Source organism: Salmo salar, chromosome 29 (assembly GCF_965601325.2).
Source record: "Salmo salar chromosome 29, fSalSal1, whole genome shotgun sequence".
Classification (NCBI taxonomy): Eukaryota; Metazoa; Chordata; class Actinopteri; order Salmoniformes; family Salmonidae; genus Salmo; species Salmo salar.
In genome coordinates, this window is record NC_138319.1 from 28,822,211 (window position 1) to 28,835,000 (window position 12,790).

General features: G+C 44.3%; 2 protein-coding genes across 2 annotated transcripts in view; both read right to left on the reverse strand.

The window, feature by feature from the left end:
• The window catches only part of LOC106594497 (HERV-H LTR-associating protein 2), a 27,258-nt gene extending 17,426 nt beyond the window's left edge, over positions 1-9,832 (reverse strand). The window contains exons 1-2 of the mRNA XM_082970779.1: positions 9,696-9,832; positions 8,891-9,032 (exon numbers count right to left, since the gene is read on the reverse strand). Of these exons, the coding sequence (XP_082826905.1) occupies positions 8,891-8,984 (94 nt within the window). The 5' untranslated portion in view covers positions 8,985-9,032; positions 9,696-9,832. The remainder of the gene's footprint in view (positions 1-8,890; positions 9,033-9,695) is intronic.
• Positions 9,447-12,790, reverse strand: part of LOC106590507 (HERV-H LTR-associating protein 2) — a 9,374-nt gene continuing 6,030 nt past the window's right edge. Inside the window, exon 8 of the mRNA XM_014181593.2 lies at positions 9,447-9,856. Coding sequence (XP_014037068.1) covers positions 9,765-9,856 — 92 coding nt within the window. The 3' untranslated portion in view covers positions 9,447-9,764. The remainder of the gene's footprint in view (positions 9,857-12,790) is intronic.

Here is a 12,790-nt window from a genome sequence, read left to right on the forward strand (position 1 = left end):
AACAGACGCGCAAGTAATATAACAGACGCGCAAGTAATATAAAAGACGCGCAAGTAATATAACAGACGCACAGGTAACAGATATACAGGTAACAGATATACAGGTAACAGATATACAGGTAACAGATATACAGGTAACAGATATACAGGTAACAGATGCACAGGTAACAGATGCACAGGTAACAGATGCACAGGTAACAGATGCACAGGTAACAGACGCGCACAGGTAACAGACGCGCACAGGTAACAGACGCGCACAGGTAACAGACGCGCACAGGTAACAGACGCGCACAGGTAACAGATATACAGGTAACAGATATACAGGTAACAGATATACAGGTAACAGACGCGCACAGGTAACAGACGCGCACAGCTAACAGACGCGCACAGGTAACAGATATACAGGTAACAGACGCGCACAGGTAACAGATGTACAGGTAACAGACGCGCACAGGTAACAGATATACAGGTAACAGATGTACAGGTAACAGATATACAGGTAACAGACGCGCACAGGTAACAGATATACAGGTAACAGATATACAGGTAACAGACGCGCACAGGTAACAGATATACAGGTAACAGATATACAGGTAACAGACGCGCACAGGTAACAGATATACAGGTAACAGATGTACAGGTAACAGATGTACAGGTAACATATGTACAGGTAACAGATGTACAGGTAACAGACGCGCACAGGTAACAGATGTACAGGTAACAGACGCGCACAGGTAACAGATATACAGGTAACAGATATACAGGTAACAGATATACAGGTAACAGACGCGCACAGGTAACAGACGCGCACAGGTAACAGATGCGCACAGGTAACAGATGCGCAGGTAACAGACGCGCACAGGTAACAGACGCGCAGGTAACACGCGCGCAGGTAACAGACGCGCGCAGGTAACAGACGCGCACAGGTAACAGACGCGCGCGGGTTACAGGCACACGGGTAACAGATAAAGGCAATAGACACACGGGCAATATTCAGAGACTGTATACCCCTAACAGACACTCGTAGGTATGGTTAGTGTGTGTAGGTGTGAGTGTTCTCTCACCAGTGACAGCTGAGATGTTGACCCCGGTGTGTTCTGTGTGTGTGTGCTGGGGGGAAGAGTAAACACAGGTATAGGTCCCTGTGTGTTCCAGACTGACTGGGTTGACCAATTGCAGCGATCCGTCACCGAATGGCAGCCTGAGGACATCCAATCACGCACAGGCCTCCCAGGGTGTTGAGGCAGAACTGAGCTGTGATTGGCTGTCGTAGGTGAGGATGAGGGCCGCTTCGTTGTGATTTGTGAAACTCCAGGAAAGGCAGGTGACTACCTCATGAAACTGGTTGAGAGAATAACAAGAGTGTGCAAAGCTGTCATCAAGTCAAAAGGTGACTACATTGAAGAATCTAAAATATAAAATCTATTTTGATTTGTTTAACACTTTTTTGGTTACTACATGATTCCATATGTGTTATTTTGTAGTTTTGATTTCTTCACTATTATTCTACAATGTAGAAAATAGTACAAATAATGAAAAACCCTTGAATGAGTAGGTGTGTCCAAACCTTTGACCGGTACTATATATACACACATCAACTGATCATACGTTGATAGAATAACTGTAACAAGCTAGGACAGTCGGACTGTGGGTGTGTCTACTGTTCTATTGACAGCTTGACTCACCCTCCACCCTGACGATGGCATTGGCTTTGTGCACGCCTGCAGAGGTATGCACGTGACACTTGTATCTGCCGTGGTCCCTGGGCCACACCCCGTCAGATGCAGCGATATGTTGCCACGGGAGACCAGGTGTGTGAGGACGGAGGTGCGGCCAGTGTACTGCTCATGCACAGTCAGCTCCCCTGCTCGGAGTGGAAGGCACTTCCTGTTTGAGCCAGTTGACGACCTCATCACGGTCTAGCTGGAAGCTGCAGGGCAGGACACACTCCTCAAGTGTGTGTCTGTAAAGAGATCACACACACCTGTCATATACACCTCAGGGCCTATTGTATGTAAACTGATTCTACATCTGAGTGCATGCTTTTCCAGGAGCAAGGATGTGTTTGTTTTTGAGCAGGGTTGCCAGCTGTTGTTTTTAAGACACCCCTGAAGCATGTGGATTACTGGCAATTGTAATGTAGCCTTGTGTTAGAGTCCGTAACACACATTTGTTGGCCGCTGATCTTTTCCAGTTGGAAAGGTGTTGCTTGAGGAAACAGTGTTGCGATTTTGACTGACTTGTATGTTTGACAGTCACATGTACATATATACTTGTGTGATTGTATTAAATATTTAAAACTGACTCACTGTTGTGTGAGATTTGCTTAGACCGGCGGCTCCCAAACTAGGGGTTTTGACCCCATGTGGGGTCGCCTGATATGAAAATGGGGTCGTGGGAGAATGTTTTAAAATCCTGAACAAAATAATTATATATACAAAAATATGTATATTATCTTCTTTGTATGTCAAAATCATTGTAAAGTGGTTAACCTTCAAAATCGAAATGAGAATTATTGAAATATAAACGAGAGAGCGCCCTTAGATCATGGGTAAAGTTTGCTCTTGACTGTTGCACTTGAATCATTCCTATGGTGAATGGTAAGACCTGCTACGCTATGAAACCACACACTATTACAGAGACTTTGATATTACCGGCAGCAATTGTTATGGTGAAAACAATGTGTGGGGAGACAGAGGCACAGAAACTCACATCAATACCTTTGTCAAATAACACTGTGAAACAAATAATTCATGCTATTGCTTGTAATCAAGAGGAATTGACTGAACGACTCCAGAGCTTATGCTCTCCAAATGGACTTTGGCTGTGACGGCCGAGATGCACATGCATTGACTTGTGTTCGCTATACGCCGTGAGATGCTATTGTAATGTTTTACACGTTCGAAAGTCTCTCAGCCTATTACACAATGTTATGCAAATGAGTTGCTTTATGTGAGGTGACGTGAAAAGTGAAATCGAACAGCTGATCAAGCTGTCATGTGACTGAATGCGTTCACGTGTCATTACGGAGGAGTTTTGGTTCCTGACTCAGTACACTGCTGTCGCCCTCTGAACATTAATGCCGCGTCTTAATTAACTGGGAACTCGGAAATCTCTGGCTTCCGACTTCAGTGCGTTCAAAGCAAATGGGAAAATAAATAGTTTTGACTCAGAATTCCAACTCGGGAACTCAGGCCTGTTTCTAGAGCTCCGACTTTCCAACCTGAAGATCACTGACGTCATGATTTTTCTGAGTTCCCAGTAGTCTTGAAAGCACCATCAGTGTTCTCGTCTGCATTAAAACCAAATATCGATCGAGGTTGGATGTGACACCAGAGATAAGGTGCTCAATGTCGACCACGCCCCCTGACTTTGAGAATCTCCTACACAACATGCATCAAGCACACCCAACTCATTAGTGGTGGTGAGATAAGAAACATTGTGTCAGACTACTTTGCAATTGACTATCATAGTCCCACATTACAATTATGTGATGGTGAGTTAAGACAACTAGAAATACTGTTACAATGTTCTTCAATTGACTGCCATAGCCCCAAATAAAAAAGTTAATATTTTCTGTTAATTACATCTTTTTTTAATTACATGGTTGGGGTCGTGAGAATTTTCAGTTATCAGAATGAGAATACGTTTGGGAACTCATGGCCTAGACCCTATTGTATCTGCGTTCAGTCAGGAAAAGACATATGAAGCCGAGGCTGTAAGGCCACTAGATGGCAATGTTTGGCTGTCTTTGACCTGATCCATCTCTGAGTAGGAGTTGCCCTTAGGCACAGATCTACGATCAGATTTCCCTTCTGAAAGTCTTATTCTAAACCCGGAATGAGAATACAAAACTGACCTCAGAATCTCCAGAGGGACATTTATCTTTCACCAACATGAACACAAGTTCAGCACATGGTCCTGCAAGGTTGTAAGCCCCCTCCCAGAATCCAGGAGTCACTGGCCAGTCCCAAGCAGGACACACGGTATTAGACCAATGTCTTCTGGTTACTGGCAGGTTGATGTGGAACCAAGAGATCAGGAGAAGGTTGCATTCACCTGTGGACAGTTCCCATGAATACCATGCAGGCTCTGTAATGCACCAACAAACTTTCAGACACAGGTGCAGTGTATCCTTGGAGACCAGGCAGTATTCACTAGATCTACTCACTGATCCAAATGTTAAGAGGTGGAAAACAGAGGTTTGAGTTGAGCAGGCAACGTTAAATAGAAGCAAACAAAGGATAGTAAAGTTAACATATTTAATAACATTGTTCATAGCATTATGTGGAATGATAAGGCTTGGATGAATCTTTTCTCATTAGGATAATAGGACAGCCTTTAAATTCACAGAAAAGAATATAATTAACCAAAGTTAAGAAACCAATCAGTGTTATTTGACTAGTAACTCCAGCCTAGGTGAATCTTCTGTTGGTTTTAAAAGTCTCTTTTGGTCAGCATAGGAAACATATTAGTCTGCTGCTAGACGTTTGAATGTCCACTGTGAATAAGGTCCATTTTCACCTCTAGGTCAACCTTGATTCATGAGGCAGTGCAACAGTATTGCTGCTACGTTAGCTCTTCTCCTTGTTGTTCGTCAATATCTCCCCCTTTTTGTCCCCCATTCAGAAGTAGTTTTCCAAATGGACCGTTTTCATTAGCTGCGCAGAGAAAGATATGTGGATAAGTCGGTTTCATTTAATCTCCTAAACAGAGTTATATCACTGGATACAGACAACAGTCCTACAGTACCTGTGGTGGAGGCAGTTATCTCACATTCAGTTGCTGGTGACTTTATCTCTGTAGAACTCAATCAAAACCAATAGCCAATATCATTCTAAATGTATAACATTATGGTGTGTTAAATGGCTCAATAGAGGCTGACTATGGTTGTTATCATCACAGCTTCCCATTCTGTTTCAGGTAACTTATTGTTCCTGCTACTATAGCTCCTCTCTCTTCAGAGAGAGACTGTCTGGGACTTCTAGAGGGATCATGTTACATACAGGTAAAGATCACCTGCATTCATCAAGGTGAGGGTGTGATGCTACAGTAAATAAACTTTATCACAGTGTAGCTAGTTCCTCATCCCATAGCAAAATGCATGCATACACACACAATAAATGTAACTAAAACTTAAAAACCCATGTCCCACAATCAATCAACTTAATAATGTATTGAAATTGATTGATTAACATGCCAGCAAGTTACTTGTGATAATGAAACAGGTCCTTTCCTGTCCTGTCCATTCAGTGTGTGTAAAAGCTGACAGGCTTATCCAAGACACAATGAAGTTGAATGAGACCATCCCGTAGAACACTGACACATTTCTTCTCATATTCTTCTTTTTAAAGTCAAAGATGAGGCTGGTCCAGAAACAACCCCTGCTTGCCACTCCATATGGATCCTAAAGGAATATGATTATAGCTTCACCTTGTCTTCTGTAGGTGTAATTTTAATTATTGTTTATAGTTATAGTTACTGAATTCTTTCAGGTCTCAACAAGTGCCTAGTGTCTAAACCAGTAGTGGTTTGGTCATCAATGTATTGGCTAATCAATAATAGCCATTGTCTCTTTCTAAGAGAGACCATGACCCCATCCTGTAGAACACTGACACATTTCTTCTCACATTCTTCTTGACTTTTGACTCTGCTTACCCACCAGAGAGTTCTAGAATGTCATTTTTGTCTTACCCAGGATCAATGTCCTCTCCTTCTGTCTGAGGCACTAGTATGTCTGCTGTGGCTGACCCCTCTTCTCCTTGACCTTGTTCTTGTTGTTGTCTTTCTATGTCTTCCTCTCTTTCTTCTTCCTGTTGAAAAACAAATGATAGTCCCACTAAGCCCAAACCAGATTGGATGGTGTGTCTCCGCAGAATGCTGTGGTAGCCATGCTGGTAAAGTGTGTCTTGAATTCGAAATAAATCACTGACAGTGTCACCAGCAAAGCACCCCCACACCATCACACCTCCTCCTCCATGCTTCATGAGGGGAACCACACATGCAGAGATCATCCGTTCACCTACTCTGCGTCTCATGAAGACACAGCAGTTGGATCCAAAAATCTCAAATTTGGACTCATCAGACCAAAGGACAGATTTCCACAGGTCTAATGTCAATTGCTCGTGTTTCTTGGCCCAAGCAAGTCTCTTCTTCTTATTGGTGTCCTTTAGTAGTGATTTCTTTGCAGCAATACATTTTTTGTGGCATGATGTCAGTGAGATTCAAAACATTGGTTAGTTCTCTGAATATTACTAATGTTTTGTGTTTTAATGGAACATTTTCTTAATGTTGATTCAAGGCATTAGTATGGTTGATGTGGCTGATCCCTCTTCTCCTTGACCTTGTTCTTGTCTTTCTATGTCTTCCTCTCTTTCTTCTCCATTCTGAAGTGGTATTCCACTCTGACCGTTTTCATTTGGACCATTTGTATTTGCTGGAGGGGGATAGGTGAGTTTAGGGTGAGTTAGCAGGATTCAGACACACAAACAGCTAGTATGAGTAAATAAATGTAACCATAAGGACATGAATATTCCATGGACGTCTACCTGTGGCAGAGAGTGCCTCTCCCTCTTCAGATGACCGTGTTGCTTCTACATTGGGGGCAGAATGCTACGAGATGGGAGGCAGTAAAATAGCAGAAACTCAATGCTGTTCATTAAAAGCCACCAATGTAACCCTCCTCTCTGTTCATCAGGAGGTGGTTGTGTTAAATGGTTCAACAGATTATGATGTCATCATCATAACTTACCTCTCAGCCTGAAACATATCACTGCTGCTGCTATAATTGCTGCTGCTATAATTGCTGCTGCTATACCAGTGATTGAACCTGGACTCAGTCCATCTGAAACTGAAGGAGAAAATACAGAGTATCAGTTGTATTGTTTAATGTGATCCTGTGACTTACAGTGAGGGGAAACAGTAAAAGTAAACTTTGTACCATCAGATAGTTTATCAGGTGTGATCTGCAGGTAGGTGAGGATCAGGTGTGTGTCTCTGGCAGTAGAGAGTTCACAGCTGTAGGTCCCCTGGTGGACCATGGTTAACTTGTGGAGCTGAAGGCTGCCAGAGTCAGACAAACTCTGAACCTGCTCCTTCCACTGGTCGTCAACCTGCATCTGAGGTGTGCCATTGGTGTGCCATTCGACCGGATCTGAAATTATGTCATGAGAAACAGCATTTTTAGCTTGATTTGACGTCTTGTTTTTGTACAGTTTGCATCCAGATAAATATAATTTACTCATAGATTTATGAGTTTTTTTATTAATAGGTTGATCAATTGTTTACCTTGCTGTTTCAGGGTTGCTGTCCTTTCTACTGTCCCAGAGGTCACGGTACAGATGTTGGTTCGGTCTCTGCTAAACTGTTTTGTGCTGGTGATGTCATAGAGGCCCCGGTCATCCACCTTGATGCTGGTGGAGTTCTGGATGGTTCCAGGGTCAAATGAAAGGTCAGAGGGGGGCGGTCAGTGGACCAGGTGAGTTTAGGCTCGGGGTAGATACCTGTAGAACTGCAGGTGATGATGTCATCTGATAACTGTATGTCCACCAAGCGGACTGGAGCTGCAACAAAGTAGACATTACACATGGAGCAGCCATGAAGTGATCATCATAGACAGACAGGCAGACAGACATTCCGTACCCTCCACTGCTATGTTAACGAAGGACTCATTGTTGTCTTTAATAGTGCTGGTGTAACACTTGTATCTGCCCTGGTCCTGGAGTGTGATCCCTCTCAGCAGTAGTGAAGCGTTTCCTTTGGGGATCTGGTCATTGAACAGGGCTGTTCTCCCTCTGTAAGGCTGGCTCTGCTGTTTGAGCTGATCTGTACTGTAGTAGTAGGAGTGGACGGTCAGGTCCTTGTCTTCTGGTTGCAGCCAGTGGATGACTTCCTCACTGCCACGCTGGAAGCTGCAGGGCAGGACACAATCCTCTGAGAACACACAATAAACACACACGCACACACGTTCAATGAGGATCTGGACAAAAGGGGTTTCAAAAACAGACTCCTATACTCCCCAATAGTCAGATACCTTGGTAAAGTGAGTAACCTGTTATTATTATTAATATTAACCTGAGTCTAATCTGTCATTGTGGTCCTCCTCGGTCCTCCACCCGCCCCCCTCCACACCGACAGCACCTAACCTCTAACTAAAATCACAATCTAAAGTAAAGACTCCAGTCAGACCTGAATGACTACACTTCCTTCATGCCTCTAATAACACCACACGCCCATTCAGCAATCATTTACATTGATAAACCATCTTAGCCTGTCTTGTCTGTTAAATTGAATCACTGATTCCTACTTTGAAGTTGTTCAAACAATCACAGAGAGACATTGATGAGACCTCATGTCAATCACATGACCATTCATTTGTATAACACTTTGCTTTAGGGTGGAAGTGGCCAAAGATCACTACGCACAACAGGAGAAGTCTGCTCTTGAATTAAGTAATTCATGTTTCAGAGAAGCTTGTTTATTTTCAGTTAAACTCATATAAGGTGATTCCAGTGGGTTTATATCAGTAAAACCCTGTCAGTCCTGTGTGATAACAATTTCCCTCCTCCCAGCTGATGCTAGCTCAGCACTTACTTTCAAACAGACCTAGGACTACAGATGTAGGATCTACACAGCCAGTTTGCTACATCAGTAAAAATAATCCTGCACCAACAGGAAATGTGAATTATTATGTGGATTATAGTTAAGCCATTTTTGAAATTGAGTACACTAAAGCTTTGCATTTCCTACTGTGCAAGAAAATTCACAGCAACAAAAGAGTGATCAAATTAAGATCCTACATCTATTGGAGTTATTTTGGAATATAATTCTTTGAGACAGACAGAAGGTAACGACAGATGAACTAAGACAGACTGATGATGGTTGTTACTCACCTTCCCCATCTGTGGATGTGACAGTCCACAGCAGAATCACCATCAACATCAGACCCCTTAATGTCATGGAAACCAGAACCCAGGCCATCTCCATGGAGACCAGACCACAGGTTTATCGTTGTGGAAACAAACTCCTCTCCCTCTTAATGGATTGCAAAGAATACAGTACCTGTGCTTGTCATTCAGTTTCTTTACTATTGGCCATATAATTGTAGGGCAAAGTGTATTGCATTGTGAAACATTTACACATTAGATGGGGACTTTCTGCTCTAGACAAACACTGTGAAGTTGTGACTGAGCTTGGTTTGCAAGACAAAGCAGCGACTGTGCTAAAGCAAAATGTCATGGATAGACTGCAAGGCCAGCAGATAATGACTGAACAAACTCAGTGAATCTGTCTGACTTTGTAGCATTTTACTGGTTGGCCGATTAGATCTTTAAAGTCTGTATGAATGACATGACAATGAATTGGCCTCCCCTCCACATACTCTCCACGGATATCCACCAAGGATATGGTTGCCAACTATTTTCTGGATATAATTAAAGTTCTTCAACATTCATTACTTAGATTTATTTTTGTCAAACATATTTTTTATTTTTTTTATCTCCTGGAGTAGTTTTGACATACTGCTCACCACAGGTAGGTAAAAACAGACAATCTCTAAAAAGGCCAATATCAGTGAAGGAAGTTATGTGTCCTAAATATTACAGTTCACTGCTGTAACTGTGGATCACTTTCAGGCCAGCTGATGGTGAGTAACGTCAGTCCTGCCAGGTCTCATCCCAAGGCCTCAGGTAGACCTACTCATTGTACTGCTGCTCCATCCACCAGCTGTGTAGGTCATGCAGTCTCTGGCATGGCCGCGGGAACATGTTAGGGGGTGAGGATGTTGACATTTGTCGACAAGGTCTCTCCTGTGGTAAGGGGACTGCTCTCAGACAAGCCTCTCTCATTGGCAGTGGTTTCTGGGATAAGAGACAATATGTGACGGAGGATTACTCACCAAACAGAAGTACACACATCATACACTAGTTAACATGCCGTCAAGGCTAAGTCTAGCAGTACGGATGTTTACGTTTCGGTTGGAACCAAAATGTTCTAATCGTTTCACTCTGAACAGAACCATTATTTTTGTTCTTGTTCCGTTCCACTGTTCCGACCAAAAAATAAAGTTCTGAACCGGTTGAAACCCTAAAACACTAACGGTTTATATTGTTTCTTTGTTGTCACGTTTACCCCTGCTCCTCCCCTAACCCCAGTCCTGGGATTCATCATTACGCACACCTGGCATCCATCATTACGCACACCTGGCATCCATCATTACGCGCATCTGCAGATCATTATGATTCACACCATTACCTTCCTCATTACCTCCCCTTTATCTGTCCCTCCCTTACGTTCATTCCTCAGGTGGTTTTGTTCCTGTGTTCATACTATATCGCCACTGTTACGCTGTCTCGTTTCATGTTTGATTAAACGTTTCACCTGCTTCTCGACTCACAGCGTCATTGTTACAGAATACTGACTCACAAAACTATGGAAGCAGCAGGAATATCAAATGTCTCTGACGGTCGACGAACAAGCTCATCTTCTACGTCAACACCATGACCAGCTGGCACAACTGGGGACGGCTATGAAGAAGTACTTCGCAGTTTGCAACGTCTAGAACAACCCCCAGAGGCGTTGGCTTCGACTAGCGGAGGATACTTTTTAACCAGTCGAGCCAGCACAACAACCCATTCAGCAACCCGCTCAGGTTAGCGAGCGGGACCGGCTGCTGACCTGGGCACACACAGCTGTCGTCGCTTCACATCCAGGTGTTTCACACTATCCAGTCCATCTCTGGGAAATACTGGTGGCCCATGATAGCGCAGGACGTCACTCACTATGTCAACTCCTGCTCCGTATGTGCTCAAACCAAGTCTTCCCAGAATGCTCCAGCAGGGAAGCTCCTGTCGCTTCCCATGCCCGAGCAACCCTGGTCACATCTATCCATTGACTTTAACCAATCTCTCCTCTGATGGTTTCATCACCATTTTGGTGGTGGTCAATAGATTTTCTAAATCCGTTTTAATCCCTCTTCCTGGTCTCCCCACTGCTCTCCAGGTCACTGAGGCACTATTCCAGCAGGTCTTCTGGCATTATGGCCTTCCGGAGGACATCGTCCCCGACCGTTGCCCCCAATTCACATCATGAGTATGGAGGGCCTTTCTGGAGAAGCTCGGGGTCATGGTCAGCCTCAATTCCGGGTACCGGCCTCAGTCCAACGGGCAGGTGGAAAGGGTGAACCAGGAGCTGGGGAGGTTCCTGAGGAGTCACTGTCAGGACTGGCAGGGTGAGTGGGCACGATTCCTTCCATGGGCAGAGTATGCCCAGAACTAGATACATCACTCCTCCACTGGGTTGACCCCCTTCTAGTGTGTTCTGGTTTTTCAGCCAGCTCTGGCTCCGTGGACCCCGGGCCAGACCGACACTCCTGCGGTTGATGAGTGGTTTGATGCCGTCCACCGTCAAAAGGAACAGGCAGACCGCCACTGCAGTGAGACCCCAGTGTTCCACTCTGGGATCACGTCTGGCTTCTACCAGGAACCTCCCACTCTGCCTGCCCTGCAAGAAACTGAGACCCCAGTTTGTGGGGACATTCAAGCTTCTCCGGAGGGTCAACGAGGTGACGTATAGGTTACAGCTTCCCAGTCACTATTATCTCACCCTCTTTTCATGTTTCCCTTCTCATGCCGGTGGCTCCAGTTCCACTAGCTGATGCTGTCGTCCCCCCCCCCCCCCCCCAGACATAGAGGGGAGTCCGGCGTATGTTGTCAGATCCCTACTGAACTACCGGCGTCGTGGGGGTCGGCTACAGTCACTGGTGGATTGGGAGGGGTATGGCCCAGAGGAGCGGTGTCGGGTTCCAGTGGAGGACATTCTGGACATCATCTGTGACTTCCACCTTTGCCGCCCAGACCAACCTGGGGGGGGGGGTACTGTCATGTCTACTGCTGTTTCTCCCGTTCGTCGCCGGAGTACTAACCAACGGTCCTGGGATTCATCATTACGTACAGCTGCTGATCATTATGATTCACACCTGGACTCCATTACCTCCCCTTTATCTGTCCCTCGTTCATTCCTCAGTCGGTATTGTTCATGCTATGTTGCCACATACACTGTCTCGTTTCATGTTTAATAAAACAAACGTTGCACCTGCTTCTCGACTCACAGCATCATCGTTACGTTTATGTTCCTTTTTAAACTTCAATATGTTTTTTTAACATTTAGCTGAACATGAAATTACTTCACAAATAAGTGTGAAAAGAGTAGCTTGCTAACACACAGCTTGCACACACTGGCAAAGATACTCATCTGGCAGGCAGACACTGGAATACGTTTCTGAGTGACCAAGGGAGGGCTTTGTACAGTATATGCACTTTGTTTTTTGGGGGGACTGAAAAAAAAAATGCACAGAATGTAAAAACTTTATTAACCGGTTCCCATGCTTTTAAATAACAGTTGTCTTCCGGAACAGTACAGATCACTTGTTACCGGTTCTGATTCTGTTCCTCTAAATATTGTGTTATTTTTTGGTTCTGTGAACCAGTTCCAACCCCTGGTGTAAATGCCTCCTCTAGCTCTACAGGTACATTGGATTATGCTACACAGGCTTCTAGATCTAACAATACTCCTGACTCCTGATTTAAGTATTCACTCTGTTCTGACCACCATACTCCTGCCAAGTGTTCTTCATTATCCTCTTACACCTTCTTGTGGTCTGTCCTGGATACTACAGTTGGTTGAGGGTCTGTCCTGGATACTATTGTTGAGGGTCTGTCCTAGACACTACAGTTAGTTGAGGGTCTGTCCTAGACACTACAGTTAGTTGATGGTCTGTCCTGGATACTATTGTT